At 34.7% G+C, this 16,561-nt stretch overlaps 2 protein-coding genes across 3 annotated transcripts in view; one reads left to right on the forward strand and one right to left on the reverse strand.

Annotated features, from left to right (window-relative positions):
* The window catches only part of LOC142341393 (uncharacterized), a 76,345-nt gene that overhangs the window by 6,018 nt on the left and 53,766 nt on the right, over window positions 1–16,561 (reverse strand). The gene's annotated exons all lie outside the window — the stretch shown is intronic.
* LOC142341174 (uncharacterized) lies at window positions 119–16,087 on the forward strand. Of its 2 annotated transcripts, XM_075392084.1 has the most exons (5): window positions 119–153; window positions 5,260–5,530; window positions 12,987–13,432; window positions 14,673–15,298; window positions 15,669–16,087. In XM_075392084.1, exons 2-5 carry the CDS (start codon window positions 5,397–5,399, stop codon window positions 16,008–16,010), a joined length of 1,548 nt encoding a protein of 515 aa, XP_075248199.1. In that variant the 5' UTR covers window positions 119–153; window positions 5,260–5,396; the 3' UTR covers window positions 16,011–16,087. The 2 variants fall into 2 exon arrangements, with proteins under 2 accessions (XP_075248199.1, XP_075248198.1); XM_075392083.1 differs by lacking the exon at window positions 119–153 and having other exon boundaries at window positions 5,133–5,530.

Consider the following 16,561-nt stretch of genomic DNA (forward strand, 5'->3'; position numbering starts at 1 on the left):
ATAATTTACTTCTCTAAAAGATCAAGGGTCATCATATCACACATAACAATATGAAAAGTTGGGGACAAATCTAGTATAAATAGCACGTGTTAGCTCCTTGTTGCATTCACTCATTTCATAAATAACCAAGATATAAATCAGCACGTGGATGAGGTACGTATATCTTTCCATACTTTAAACAATTAACATTATACTTTCAACAAATCAGAATGTTTTTTCTTCAGAAAGACCATTGCCTTGCCATTGCTTTTGATTTAAGGTGGTTTATGAGTTTATGCCATTGCTATAGAGAGAGATGCACCTGAGATTTAGACGCTGGTTAGGGGCAGAGAAGGCGGACTTATCTATCCAGAGACAAAAATAAATTTGACCCATTCCAGAGAATAAATGCTTAACGACAAAAACACCGAATGAATAATTTCAAAATGTTTCTAAATTTAGGCATTTAACAGTTTCTAAGAACTAGTTGCTCACATTTTTGTAAAAAGAGAATTAAAAATACAGAAATGTATGTTATTAGAAACTTTTTGTCTGTAAATTGTCAGACAAGTAGCATCCAGGTTGATTTGGTAACTATAGACTCTATCAATTTTATTATGAATAAAACATTTGAAACAACCCCTAAACAAAGTTTAATAAAAAAAAATCACTGAAAAATTTAGGCAGAATCTAAGTGCTTCCAAAATAATAATTCCTGTTGTCAATAATTTAACATACAATTTTCTAGCCTTTTGTTTCATCCGATTGGTTTAAGTTCCTAAATGCTTCAAGACGAAAACTTTAAAACCGAAAAAATTTTCTGCCTGAATTCTAAAAAGATTTAATATCCAAACGACAGCATATGATATAATAATACTCTACACAAAAAAATTGTTTGTCTCAAAAAGATATGCAGCTACGAAGATCACTCAGCTTTATCTACTGAATTTGACAAAAAACGGACTCAGCAGTTGAGCAACAATAAATTCAACAATTTTTCAAAAAGTTGCTTTGCAGAGACAAGAAACTAAAACTTACCAAAAATTAACTAATCAGGAAACAATTGTTTCTTTCTCACAGAATGAAGGTATTAATTGATCAGCGTAGATGAAATATAAGGTATACCTTAAAAACAATATAAAAAATTTGAAGGCCAGATGAAAAAAACATAGCCTGCAGATTGCCGGAAAATATCCGCGATGGACGCTTGGGGCCTTCCATGAATGTAAACTACTAAAGAAATTAGATAGACAGATCGACCACCAGTCCTTTAAAAGACCACTAGACTTTTTGGGTTAGCTTTGGACAGTCACTTTCATGAGACACATAAGCTCTATAAGGAGAAAGCGCTAATATGGCTTTTCAACATTAGGATCTTTTGACGTTTGTACCCCCTGAGCTCAGTGGGCGCATATTATTTGCAACCCTCAGATGCACGTGCAATATTTTTTGCATAATCGCTTATTATGTAATGGCACGTGCTCTGTAACTGGGGGCGCATAACGTACTGGGGGCACAAACGGAGAACATCCAAAAATTAATATTCGAAATCAAAAAATCAAGACTCTAATAATCAAGAATTAGGGCATATACGTTTGGCACTACCTAGATGCACACTATTGACCTTTAATAAGTAAATGTTCATAAAATTTGAAGTTCCATAAGTGAGTTCAGAAGTCATCTTTGAGTGAGGTAAGTCATTGAAAAAGTCATTTCCAAGAAGTCAGGGTAAGACGAAACAAAAATCTGTTAGACGAAGGAAAAAAAGCGATATAATAGCCGTCTATAATAGCCGCCTGGAATTGAGGACGCAGCTATTAAAAATTGAATATAACCGGCTAGCGTTGGGTGAATTGCTCACAAACGACCCACGAGCAGTTAGCGTCGTCAGTAGCTAGCCACGGTTTAGTGAGGCTAGCTTTAGCTTAATTGAAAGGCGTGATGAGAGCTCAACGGGGGGTGCAGGGGGTGAGGCAGTTGTGGGTTCTTTGGATGCACAGGGCCTTTACCGCTTGAATCATGTGCAGGGGTGTGGATTGAGGTGGGGCTGGTGATGTGGAGCGGGGGTGTGGTTGTTGGGGAGTCAACTTGTAGGAACGGCCCTTCACACCATAAAAATAAGTCGCTAAAACAGTTTCTGTGAATCGCATACTTTGAGACTGGTGAGCTGAAAAGCGCTAAGATCACTTAATATCCGCTGGGCGCTACCTGCTTATCCCGCTTTTGAGGACGAAAAGTAAAATGGGTCAGGCGAAAAATGCGTCAAGCGAAAGATTGCATAAAAAAACCAACAGGACTAATAAAATTTCTACAAACTTCGTTTGAGAGCAATTTAAAACCAAATGAAGTGCTGTCATTATATTATTTTTGTCTCCTAAATGTTTTGTTTGCAATAATAATTGTCAGTCAAAGAAAATAATGAAACAGATAGCTGGAGACATCATTGGCATTTGATATCTGAAATCAAATTAGCTAATTAGTTTCGTTGTTTTATTATTCTCAAAAAATTTGCAGCTCTTATGAGAATTTTTTGAACAAGCTGAGAATCATTTTATAAAACAGTTTTCAGATTATGTTTTTATTATATTTCATTTAAAATTGCAGTTTCTCTGCCAAATATTTTTAAATCTATATATGATGCCTACTGAACATTTTTAATGTTTTCTGTCTATTCTTAATAGCTGAATTTGAGATTTGATCTTATGAATATCATTTTCTCATGTTTTTATCTATTTTTTGTATTAAAAATTGTATTTTCAAACACTACAGAAGCAAAAAAAATTAATATTTGGAACATTTGTGTTTCCTGGATTAATAAACATAATGGACTAACGTCGGGCGAATTGCTCTCAAACGACCAGCGAGCGGTTGGCTTCGTCAACAACTAGCCACGGTTTAGTGTCCTCAGGGATTGAACACAAAATTTTTTTTGTACCTTTTTGTCCCGTTTCTGAATACAAAAGTCAAATGAGTCAGACGAGAAATGGGCCAAGCGAAAAATTGCATAAAAGACAACCAGGATTAATATATTTGCTACAAATTGCTTTTGAGAGCCCTTAACAATGGTTTACTTAAAGTGTCTGTTAGATCATTTATGATAAAAAACATTTCAACTATAACTCATTGATAATGAGGATCAAAGATGGAGACGTTACGCCACATAACAGCAGCTGATGTGCGGAATCAACAAAAAAGAGAGAGAGAGATAAACCGTGAACGAGAAAGAGAAGGGAAGTAACGCTAACCGAAAGAGAGAAGGAGACAGGAATATCTTTCATGATTGGATTTGACACTGCAACTTCTAGTTTTCTAAGCGTTGAGGAGGTCCCAGGGCCTCTGTTGCATGAAAAAAAAATCAAAAATGAAAAAATTGCAAGTTTTTTCTAAAAATTGCTTAAATTCGTGATTTTGAAATCTTACAGAACATTCCATTACATCTACAAAATATACAGTAACATACTATCAAACCCTAGAGGAAATTCCTTGGTCCTTGAGAATAGAGAAACCTAAAAAATAACAAAAAATTTCGAAAAATTAGCATGTTTTATAAAAAAATTGCAAAAACAAATGATTATAAAAAGTTGAAAATTAACCCACTGCCAACAAATTTTTTCCAGTAACTTCTTATCAAAACTTAATGGAGGTTTTTTGACCCTTGAGGCTCAAAAAAATTGAATAATGACTATAAATTTTAAAAAATTGGAAGAAAATGGCAAAAAATATCAAAAATATGCTAATATTCGGTGATGTTAAACACTTGCAGTACATTCCATTTAAACTAGAAAATATTCAGTAACTTATTTTCAAACCTTAGAGGAGGTTCTTGGCTCTTAAGGCTGGAAAATTAAAAAAAACGAAAAAAATTTCACAAAAATACTTGATAAAAAAGCAAGTTTTATCAAAAAATTGCTCAAACTTGTGACATTAAAAAGCTGAAAAACTATTCCATGAACATTAAAAATTTGTCGGTAAATTATTATCAAACCCCATAGTATGTTTTCTGGCCCCTGGGTCTGAAAAGACCTGAATAAGGAAAAAAATGTCAAAAAATTTGAAAAACTTGCACATTTTGTCAAAAGATTGGTAAAATTCGTGATGTTACCCCGGTGCACCGGGGGCTGATTGGGGGGGGGGGGGGGGGAGGGGCAACACTAGGGTGGGGGGGGGCAACACTGGGGTAGGGGTGGGCAATAGGGGGGTGGGGGGTCAACAGTGGGGGTGTCTTCAACCTCTAAGAACCGCCCTTCACACCATAAGTATAAGTATAAATCTCCAAAGCAGTTTGAGCTGAAACAGAGTTGAAAGGCTCTAAGAGCACTTAATGCCCGCTGGGTGCTACCTGTTTATCCCGTTTTTGAGGACGAAAAGTCAAAAGCGTCAGACAAAAAACCGGTCAAGCGAAAAATGGCATTAAAAAAGACCGACAGGACTAATATAATTGCTACAAACTTCGTTTGAGAGCAATTAAAAAGCCTTAACATATCTCTGAAGCGATCAATTCAGTTTTTAAAGAGCTTTTATAAATTTTGTATCTCAAGGCAAAACATATAGATTGTACAAAAAAGTCTTCACAGACAAAGTGGGCCTGCTATAAAGTTTCTGACCCATATTACATTTGGATGGGAAAACTTACTAAAATGAGTAATAACTTAAGCTTTGATTGACCAAAAAGTTGAAAATTAGTTCTAAAATGACCAAAACGAATGAGTTTTTTGCAATAAAATTGTTTGCAGACATCAAATTATCAGCACCTGTATTGCTGTCAATTATGCTTCATCCCTCATCGATTTAAATTACGCTTAAAACTCTTTTATAATTGCTCGAGTACGGATGAAAAAAATTGGAGCCTTAAATTAAAATAATTTGGTGACGCTAATGTGGTTCATACATTGTTCTTGGCGTATTTTTTTAAAAGGATGACAATGATTATTGAAACAGTAAGCTACAAAGCTTGAGTCAACACGAGTGTATTCTCTGATGTACTCTTATAATCGATATCAAATCAACAAAAATAAGAGCCAAATATACATGAATTTTTATTTTTGCTTTAAACGTTTTCAAATCAGCCTTGCAGTAAATTCAAACATTTTAACTCTATGCGTCAAATGTTTTCGAATTTTCTCTTTCAAATCGTCTTTTGAAAAGGCATTTGAGCGCGCTTAAGAACGTAGCTGTATAATCTACATGCGTGATTTACTTTAACTAATGCTCGCAAAATTGCATTAATATTGCTGAAAAGTTACCACAAGTGAACTCTTTGTTTTCTATTTATGTCTGCAGGTATGCATTATTAGTACGACGGGTCATCATTTATGAAAAGTCGGATGTTTTGCATTACAAGACCTTGTTGACTTAATTTTGCATCGTAACAGAGGTTATTGTGTACACCTAACAAACACCTGGTCAATCGAGACGAAATGGTGATAAAAATAGACTCCACCGAGTACAAGGAGTCATTTGATGAGGTATTGGGAGACGGGGTGAACAGAATGCTGCGCTATTACGTCACATGGCGCACAGAAAGAGACAAATTAGACCAAAACCCTGACGAGTGAGTACCCCGGGATTTAGACTCGGATTCAGAATTGCAAGTCTTGACCAAGACATGCGGCACAAGACTGGCAATGGTAAAAAGTGACATGATCATAGCTCTGAATCAGTACTGATATTATTCTTGCAATTAGACTTGCCCAGTACTGATATTGACTTGCTGTTAGCTCCGGGCCATTAACTAAACAGCTGTATAGTTAATGGCCCGGACCTAACGGCGAGTCAATATCAGTATTGGGCAAGTCTAATTGCCAGACTAATATCAGTTAATTTTTTTCCGCGGCAAATCAGAATATGCAGTATAAAAATTTTTTTCAAATAATTGTTTCCAATTCCGATCATTGCGGTCATTTTTTTTGCATTATTGATATCAGAATTTAATCGGAGTTCTCGATTGGGGTAGTTACTAGTAACTACCCTAATCGAGAACTCCGATTAAAATTCCATAATGGAGATTGTTTCTTTAAACTATAATTCAAATCTTGTAAATACTTATAGCACTGACTTCTTGACCTGTTTTGACAAAGTACCCAGGTTTATGATGAAGTTTTAATTATTTGCAAATGAGGTTATCAAGTTTTTAAAATATTGTATCAGATTTGAAAACTTTATGTAACGATCCCACTGATTTTTCCAATTTCGTTTTTTACAGAGAGTTATCGAGGTTTAAAGTTTTGTGAATATTCGACAGTTTTTAATCACAATTTCCATAATTTTTGCTGAAAATTTGGCTAACAATTGCTAATATAATTTGAAATAAGTTTGGATTTTTATTAATAGAGTGTGATTTTTACCGTTAGAGATAGAATAGCGTTGCTGAATTGTTTGATTGCAGATTTTTGGGGCGAAAAACTATGATAAGATTTTCAAAATTCAGGTACTTTTCATCAAAATTTGCACAAAATACTCTTTTTTGGGCCACTTTGCTTAGGTTTAACAGAATTGGAGAGCTGTAAACCACTGACACAATCTCCGTAAACTTCAAAAGAGAGCTAGTTGAAATCCAGTGCCCTGCAAAATTCATCTGCAATTAAAATTTTGTCATTTTTTGCAAATTTAACTCGATAATTATACAATATGCACCATTCTTTTTTTCTTTTTGAAAATTTTAACTTACAAAATGGTTTAATACAAAACCAATTGGAAAACTTGGAGCGTTTGTTGGACCCGCGCCAAAATGAGGCATAGGTTTGATGTTACCATGGCTTTTAACAGTCACAAACACTTTTTTTTGTTTTGGTGCTGCCCTTTTTTCAAAAAAATTTTGCTTTTTTTGTTCTTTTATTGCTGATTGCTGACAAAACTTTCTTTTCACGGCTCCATTAATGAGAGCTCCTATTTACGCAAGAATGAGGTCAATTGTAGATGTAGTATTTTTTCGAAGAACCTAATGGTTTTTCATAGCTCTGAAGAAGAGTTTCAGTAGATGTTAAGTGAGTTCTGGTTTCTGGTATCTTGCCTTCAATTGTTTTTCTTACCTCTACAGTGCATTAGGTTATTATCTAATGTCTCTTATGGTATTGAAAATATTTGTTTTAAGAAGTTTTCATTGATTTCCGACAATTTTTTGTGTGAAACTTTTATCTTATTTATCTCAATTTTAGCTTATTCTCAGTATATACAGGCCAAACCTTTTTTCGTATAAGATGCAAACGATTCCTTGCGGTGGTTTTTAATTTAAAAAACTGGCGTCCTGGTTTTGGTACTAAAAGTTTTCAAACAAAATATTGTGAATTTTGTTTATAATTGCCCATTGTCACTGTAGCGTTTCAAAATTCGTAATTAATTATATTTATTGTTTTCATAGCTTATTTTTTTAAGGGGTGCGACATCGTTCTCCTTCAGAATTCGGCATAGATTTTTTTTAAATTTTTGCCCTGTTAATCTTGTTGCTGTATATCAAAAATTGTGTAATGAAGGTCTCAATGGCTAACCATGGATATATAAATGAACTGATTAACTGATATCAGTATACAGCTAATGGATTTTATTTATTTTCAAATTGACTTTTTTCAAAAAAGTATAAGAATTCTTCACCTCATCATTTTTGTTTCATATTTGCTTTTTCATTTTTCACAGTTTTGCGTAATTTAGCGTCATTATTTTGTTAGTTTTCTTTGTTGAACCAAACAAAAATTTCTCTGTTGGTGAAAGCTTTTGACTAATGTCTTTAGGGATCAGACAATTTGTTTCAGAAGAATTTTGTGAGTTGTAGATACTTTTCCATTTTTGTGGTTCTTTTTTGTCATTTTGAGATAGTCGTTGTACAAAAAGACTTTATGATGTTCAAAAGAGACGCAAGCAAAAACTTAGTATTCTCGGGTTTCGTATTTTATATATTCAATGGCTTCAACACTCACTGTAGTTTCGTAAAAATGTTTGTTAAATTTTCTTGTTCTGTTTGATTTAATGTTATTTTGCAGTCTTATGATTTAGTCTCCCTAAAAGGGGGCACTAATAAAAGCAATTAGCTGTCGAAGAAATTGCAATAAAAAATGTCTACTCTTTTAGTCGAAAGCTTTTGTTGGCTATGGATTTTGAAAGTTATTGTTTTTATTAAAAAGCAACGGATTTTTGAGCTATGCCAATCTGATTTCTTTTAAATTTGTAGCTTAGTGTCTCTATCGAAAAGTCGCATTTCTCATCTATCGGACAAAATGTTGCTTTTTTAACGGTTTTGTTTTCTTTGTATGGTCTTTGTTTTTGGTACAACGAATTTTCATAAAACATTAGTGATTTTTGCATATCCGCCAATTTCTGAAGATTTATTTTTTCTTTTCACAGTATCACAAGAATGGGCAGTCCTTTGGCCATTTGAAAAAAAACGCAATAAAAAATAGTTAATATCCTTAGTGAACAGCTTAACGTTTCATTTTTTGAGTGAATTTGGGATTTTTCTCTTTGCCTGTTTTCGTCGTTTTTTGTAGTCGCATGGAATATCCTGGATAATGAAAAGTCTGGCTCACTTTCTATTAAGGAATAATTTAATCTCTCCATGATTTGGGTTGAAGCATAATGTTTTAAATCACTTTTAAGTTAATTCTTTTCAAAAAAGCAACATTTTATTAAACTTTGCAATTTTGCTCATTTCTTGTGGACTTGTTAACAAGTCTCATTTAGGAAAAGTCCCATATATTTTCCAATGAAATACAGCTTACTTTTCTTTAGTATAAGTTTCATTTGCTGCCATTTTGATTTGGTTAATGGTGAATTTTAAAAAAATGGACGAGATTATGTTTAATGAATATTTATAATTATTTGAAGTTGTGCCGTATTTTCTGCTGGCAATTAAATGAGAGTTCTCATGGGCCCTATGATTTAGATTATTTTCTTCATATAGTAGTTTGTTGAACGACATGATAATTTTTTCAATCTCTTCGTCATTTGGTTACCAAATAAGCGAAAAATGCAGATGAGCGCGGTTGGAACTTTATGTGCAAACGCACATTAACTAGCCCCCTTGTTGCTAATTTCGGATTCCTTTACAGAAAATTTTGACGTTATTTAAGGAAAATTTTTTGGGATTTCTTTTTGCGGTTTAAATAAAGATGGTGTATAAATATGAGATACTTACAGATATTCAAAACAATTTAAAAGATTGCCACTCTAACCAACCAAAAATAGTAAGAACAAGGAGATTCCTTTATATGCGATAGCAAATAAATTTTCGACCCTGCTGAATCACGCTTTTGTCTTTGTTGTCCACCAAGAGAGCAAAGAGAAAGAAAACTTTCAAAATTCCCTTATTGTTTAAAAAAAAAAGAGTTTTATCCACTTTAAAAATTGCTATAAGCTCTAACCAATATGCAGCTGAAACAATATCTCAAAAGAGAGTGTATAACTCTTTGATAACTACCATTAAGGAGAGTAGGAAATAAGACAAACAACAAATAAAACAACAAGCATTAATTACAGCAAAAACTCAATGTCTGTTCATTTTTGTATTGTAAAAAATTGAAAAAAAAGCAATTTGCCAGAAAAGATATGAGAACTGTCTTTTTTGAGAACAACTAACATGTAGACAGAAAAGGAAGAAAGGCAAGGAAGAAAACACGTTTACACATTTTGAAGACAATTGAGTTCAAAGTCATGAAAATAACTAGCTATCCGCTAAAATCTGTCAATGGCTTAATTTGTAATTTCAAAGCCTTTGAGACTTGTCAAAATCCAGAATGTCATACGACTATAAAAGGACAAAATTAGGGCAAAAATCAAGAATTCATTTCAAATTTGCGAGGAAACGGTGTCGAAGTATTTTATATCAATATCTATTTGACAAAAACTCCATTAATGTGATATGCGACTTGTCAATAATAAGCTTTTTATATGATGATTGGACAAACAACCAAAAGAAAACGTTACGATTGAAAAATGTCGAAAACAAATAATAAATTGTCCTATCAACGCCAAAAAGCGATTATTTAATTAAAAAACAACCATTAGGACCTCCTTATAAAATATTGAAAAAGAAGGCAACCTCTCTTTAATGAGACTACGCTAAAACGCTCCAAAAATGAATTAAATAGGCAAATATTGGAAATGTCATGATATTTTCAAAACAAGTTTTTCAAGCCATGAGTTATAACAACTGTCTCCAACTGAAAAATACTAGATATAATAATTTTTTTCTGCTTTGAAGGAAGCCAATTGTTTATGTAATTGGTGAGACTAAGTCAAAAGATTACAAAAAAAATAAAAGAAGAATTCAGAATTTTGCGAGCATTTTTAGCAATTTTGCTAAAAATTTGTATGCTTTTCGCTGAAATTATTATGTATGTTCATTGTCCTCCCATTTGCCTAAAAAACTAAGTTTTCAATAGGTGATGTTTGAATTGAAACGATTCTGGTGTATAAGAAAAAAAAACAAAAAAAACTTTCAAAAAAAAGTATTTTTACTGCACCATAAAATCCAAATAATTTTTGAGCAATAAAATTCCACAAATTGAACAAAACTAATCATGCTTTTATTGCTTCTCCCTTAAATTGGAAGGTGTACAAAATGTTACCGAATTAGATGGGTTGGAGTAGAAATCCAAATGCGTCTCCACTGTAGAGTGCCGAAAGGATTAATGTCGCCGTAATCTCCTCGTGGGCCATCCTGGATAGATTTTGGTCTAGCAAAGCGGCAAAAGTCCTCGAGTTGTCTCACAAATCATGAAGACTCAAATACTTAGTGTCAAAATATGTTCCTTGCTGGTCCAATACTCATCAGCGCAGGCAAGAGCCTGAGATGAGGGAGTTGAGGTAGAGCATTTACTGTGCCCTTGAAAAAAGGGAGCAAAAATGTAGTCGTCGGTGGGACCCTCTAGTGGCTCTTGAGGTCATATCTCGCCGACTTCTACCTGTTGGAAAGGTCTACAATGAGAGAAGGATGGTCCTACAGACTCGAAAATCAGCAAAGTAACGAAAGTGAAATTGACACTAGTAGATGAAGTTCGACCATTTAGTAGCAATTTGGCTAGACTCCAATGAAAGTCTATTGAGAACTCTATTCAGCCTGAACTACCTTGCCTGTAGGCAACTAAATTAGGGTTAGTAAGGTTGAGATGTAAGGGAGCTTGGGATGATTGCTACACAGTATGACTGAAAATTGATGAGTAGTGGATGGGAAAATTAAGTGTAATCCCTACGCACAATTAGAACCTAAGATAAAAATCTATTAGTAGGAAAAACTGTGAGAGGTCCAGACAATTGATTGATGTAATGATAGTCACAGAAATAACATCACAGTATAGTGTTGTGTCTGTGATATCGGAGCTCAAAAGATATGAGTGGCTACACTATGTGTCTGGTCCAGACAACATATGCTCTGCTATGTCCCGAAAGATGGTTTAAGGAGCCTTGAGGCTCACGGGACTGAACTTCTCAAAGAGCTGCACCCCAGACAGTCTTTGCGCCAATGCACTGGTCTTCATGGCATGGAACAAGTTCCTCTAAAGGTCTAATGACTAAATAACTGAGGCATCGGCCAAAGCTGAGGTGCACCGAATTTGGTAATATGTCCAGAAAGTCATTATATCAAAAATGAATTGTCATTTAGGGACACTTATCGAGTAATATTAACAAAAAGGCATTATGTATCAACTTAAGGCATTAGATAGTTTTTTAATAGCTTCCTAGATAACCAGTTAGAATTTTGAATGATTTAGTCATATGATTACAAAAAAGACATCAAATGCTGGAAAATCTCACGAATTCCTTAAAAAATGGGGAAAACAATTTGTCAGAGCCAGAAAAACCATAAGTTTTACTCATAAAACATAGTATCGTTTCATTGGATCTTATTGGATTATTAAATGACCTCTCGTTAATGGCACCTTAAAGAAATACTTAATAATTGTGATGAAAAAGTTCCACAAAATAATTCAAAGAAGACCGACCCAAGATGCCACCCGAATCCTTTTTCATCGAAAAACTGAACGAAGAGATCAGAACTTGCCTTGCCATCACTGCACGCCTGTTAAAAGAGCAATTGTTCTAAAATTTTTCAAAATAGTTTTTGGCAAAAAAAATCTTAATATATCAGAAACAATCTATTTTTTTAAAAAATATATATTGGTTCAATTTGAATGAAGACTACAAAAATGTGTTTTCCAGAAGGTTTTATTTGGAACCGGAGGCACAACTAATCCATATCTGAGTTAAGAAAGATTGTTCAGCAGTTTTAGTACCTGCATGACCGGTCAAGTTGGCAGAATGGGCCAAACATGCATAATTGATGCCATTTTTATGAAAGAAAAGAAAAAACTGAAATTTCAAAAATTTACCTGAAAGCACTGCCAAAAAAGTGGGTTCTAACAATTCACCAACTCTCTTCTATCTTTAAACGTAAAACCAATGAGACTATTGTTAACATTTTTGTCATATTTTAAAAATTACGAAAAATGTGAACAAAACGACAGAAGTTAGGCTAACGTTCGCAATTCGTTTAACCTCCGTAACTTCTCGGAAAAAGTGAAAAAAATTATGAAACTGAGAATGTGCGCTTGACAAGGTTTCTTGTGATACCACTCACAACTCTCTACGATGATTATATCGATCGGCGAAAATTGACTGAGCAAAAAAAACCAGTTGATTATAGAGTTCCCCTCCCCCACTAAAGTGGTTCGGAACAAACAAGAAAAATATTGGAACTTGGATATTCTTATCTTTATAATAACATTAGTCAAAGAAACATTCGTTTAAATAAGCTTCTTTTCCTCACATGTAGGGTAAACAGGAGACCTTAATTTCACTGTTAAAGTAAATCAATCGAAATTCATTATAACCAATTTTCTTACAATCGTATATAATTGAATATTATGTAACTTAATGAATTAACTTCTTCAAAATTATACCATCAGAGAAAATGGATTATAGTTCCTAACTTGTATGCCATAAAATTATGATCCGAATGATATCTTTGCTAACCACGTACAGGTGCCTATTTATCATAACAGTCGAATGATTTATTCCAGATTTGACGCTGGAGCCGAAGAGCTGCTTCGAGAAAACCTCATTTCAAAGGTCATTGCAATCCAACAATTATTCGAACAGCCAAAACGACCAAAATTTGCAAAACAGTGGACAGAGAAACGACTGAACATGATCAAAAATATGGGCCAAATTCAGGCTATCTTAAAAATGATGAGCACAGACAAAAAGAAAAAGAAACGAAAATCTAAAAAACCTAAAGTTAACTTAATTCCAGTTGCAAATGAGAAACAGAAAACGTTGCCCGAGGGTTTCATCAACACTTCAAAATTGTTGCCCAGAGTTGACATGAAGTCAATGGAGACTAGAAGTTTCAGGCGGTCAAGGGAAAGGGAAACAAGTCTGATTGACATCTATGTTGAAAAGGAACACATGAAGAAACAAGCCATTTTGGAGCACAGAACGGGATTGAGGCCCATTTTGAAAATAGGCAAGTAATACCTCCTAATAGCCCGTGTTGCTCATCATAATTGTTTCTTAATTAACAATCATACAAAGTCATATATAACTTGTATGAAATCTTGACATTCATACTAAGATCATAAGAAAAATTAACTTATCCTCAAAAAAATTGCACAGCAACACTTCCTACCATAAGATCATCTAGAAAGTGAACAAAGGACCAAAAGACGCTTTTAGTTTTCTAGTTTTCGTCTAATTTCTGTGAGCTTTCCCAAAAGCTAAGTGATTGTACTGTTTTCAAAATTGTTGAAATGGTTGAAAGTTTGAATTGCTATCCCAGAGAATCGAAACTTGATACATTTTGGTAAAAGCATACTAAAACATTATAAATCTTGCCAATACCGTGATAGGGTGCATGGTAAGATGACTTCAAGATATGTTAAAACACTCACGTGCACATTTTAAAATGCCGAAAGTCTGCAGTGCCAGAAGTCAAAATGCCAGAAGTTGCTACTTAGCCAGAAGTTGACTTCCATTGAGTTTCGTCATTTTAAACGTGCGCGTTTCGTGTTTTAAGCATGGTTAAGTGACTCGAAATTCGAACTTCTGACTTAATATCTCGAACCGTTTCGCGGTTCTCAATAAACGCCAGAAGTTCTCAGTGACTTCAAGCAGAGTCACTTAACGATTACTTTAAACTTCCATGATCTTTGCACGGACATCAAGAAACAAGATCTTGGCAAGATAAGCAAGAAAAGTTACATGGCAAGAAATACCAAATTGCATGGTTCAATCGAGAGTTAATAAATAAAATCGATGTTCTGAGAAAATTTAAATTCGAAAGTTGCCCCGACAGGAATACCAGAAATGCTTCCTTCCCGGGTGGTATCCAGTTTTAAATGATGCTTTTGAACCCTCTTAAGGACACGAAAATCCAGTCGATTGCAATAGTAAGTTGCACAACGTATTATGCAGAAAAGCTACTGTAAATGCAAAAAAAACATGCTCATAAAAAAACAAAATTTTGCAAAAAAAAATCCAAAATAAACTTTTTTCTCTACTAAGGGCTATGGACATAAGTTTATGTCAACGGGGAAATAAAAACAAATCCCGCTACTACCAGTTAACACCATACTTTAACATTTTGCCAAATGAAGCACTCTTCGTCTATAACTAGCAAGAAAAGCTAGCAGACGCTAACATGGTTTTAGATTTGTTTACATTTGCAATCAGTTTATATATGTTTTTTCCATGTACTATTTTGTCAGATTTTACCGAACATACACCACTGCCAATTAGCACCCAATGGACGAAACTGCCTATGGCCAAATATTCTCTCGAACTTGAGGACGAAAACACTGCCACCTCTCCGAAACCCCCTCAAGACCCACAAAAAACATCAGGAAGCCGAACACCTTCAAGGTTATCAGTACAAAAGTCCAGACAAAACTCAGCCAGAAAAAGTATAACCCACCGAGATAGCGTGTCGAGACAAAGCGCCACAAGTCGCAAGGGGTCTAAAAACATGCTTTCAGTCACAGACATGCCTGATTTGAAGACAGCGCCTTCGAATTTTTCAAACAAGCGCGGATCTAAAGCCATCGGGCGCAACAGTTTAATGGTTCCCGGGTTCAATTTCGAAGCTATTGACGAAGAAAGTGTGTTCGACTATTCAGACACGGACACTACGAATTCACCCTCACTCCGACGAGAATCAATTTCGGTTTTGAAGTCGTCAAGGTTTCCTGAGAAACAAAGCAGGATGGGAAACAGGAGTTTCAAAGACGAGCCGGATGGACTTGGCGCTGAAGTTTCAAAAGACGGTGCCTCTGAGGTGAAAGAGGTGATAGAAATTGACAGGAGTCGCTACTATCGCAACTGGTGGAAAAAGAAGGTAGCATGCAACGTGCAGTTTGAATCCGTTTTCTTCTAGTCTAAAACCGGCTGTTATTTTTTAATATCTTGCAAGATAACCATCTTTTTGAAGGATCCCCCCCCCAACCAGTTGAAGTGGAAACGAGTTATTTTCAGCACCCTAAGTTCCACCAAAGTTCTTTTAAAACATAATGTCTTTTAGTAATAGTCTTTTAGTACATAATGTTTTAAAACATTCTAGAAGCTCTTGAAAATTGACACCAAAAAATGTAGCCTCCGAATCACCCTAACACTAACCCAAATACATTTTCATTTTAAGTTTGGAAAATTTTCAAAAAAAAGTTATTTTTCCGTCTTCTCCAGTTTCGATAATACTGTTATATTAACAGAAAAACAAACGAACGCTGACCTTTCTTGGTCTCTCAGATGACGAATTTTCCGACGACAACGACGAACTACAGACCGACTCTGAAAAGATCCAACGTACTAACCCGACCTCCCCCAACAAACCCCTCCGGTCCTCACCCCCTCCTAAAATTCCTCTAATGGACATTCATCAAACTTTTGTACATTACAATCCAGACCACTGCCATTCAAAAGAGGACCTGGAAAGAATTCGAAAGCATCGATTGGAGGAACTGTTTTTGAAGGTCAAACTGTTCGTGTCTGCCGATTCAGATGACGAAAGGTCAAATGCAACTGTGTCAAGGAGACAAGCAAAAAAGAAGTAACTCAACTAAACTTTTAAACTTTTGTTTTATAATTTGAATTTTCTATGAAAGCCAAATTTACACAAAATTGCACCGAATTTTTAGTTAAATATCTTCAAAACTCAATTCGAAATTGACAGGCGAAACTGGAGATGACAAACAGCCCTTGAAGAAATCTCTTAACGTAAACATCTCAAATTGAAAAAAGCATCGAATTATCACAACCAGTGTTATGTTATGAGCCCTTTTGAGTTGAGCATGAAAATATTCTAGCAGTTTTGTTTTTCGCTCACGTGATTGGAGGAGAGCTATGTACTTGTTAAAATTGTTGTCCAATTTGAAGGCGCACAAAAAGTCAAGAGTTATGTTTTCTTTGTCGTGCCCAGTGATGGACAATAACAAGCGAACAACGATATCAAATTCCAGAACAAATATTAAAGGACAAACACTAACATGGGATGAACAAAAGCGAATTATCACACTAGTACAAATTGAACTCTGAAACCAACAATGACTAAAAATAAATGCGAATAAAAAATAGACAGAGGTCGGCGGAGGTGGGCAGGGATTCA

Source organism: Convolutriloba macropyga, chromosome 6, assembly GCF_964194025.1.
Source record: "Convolutriloba macropyga chromosome 6, txConMacr16.3, whole genome shotgun sequence".
Classification (NCBI taxonomy): domain Eukaryota; kingdom Metazoa; phylum Xenacoelomorpha; order Acoela; family Convolutidae; genus Convolutriloba; species Convolutriloba macropyga.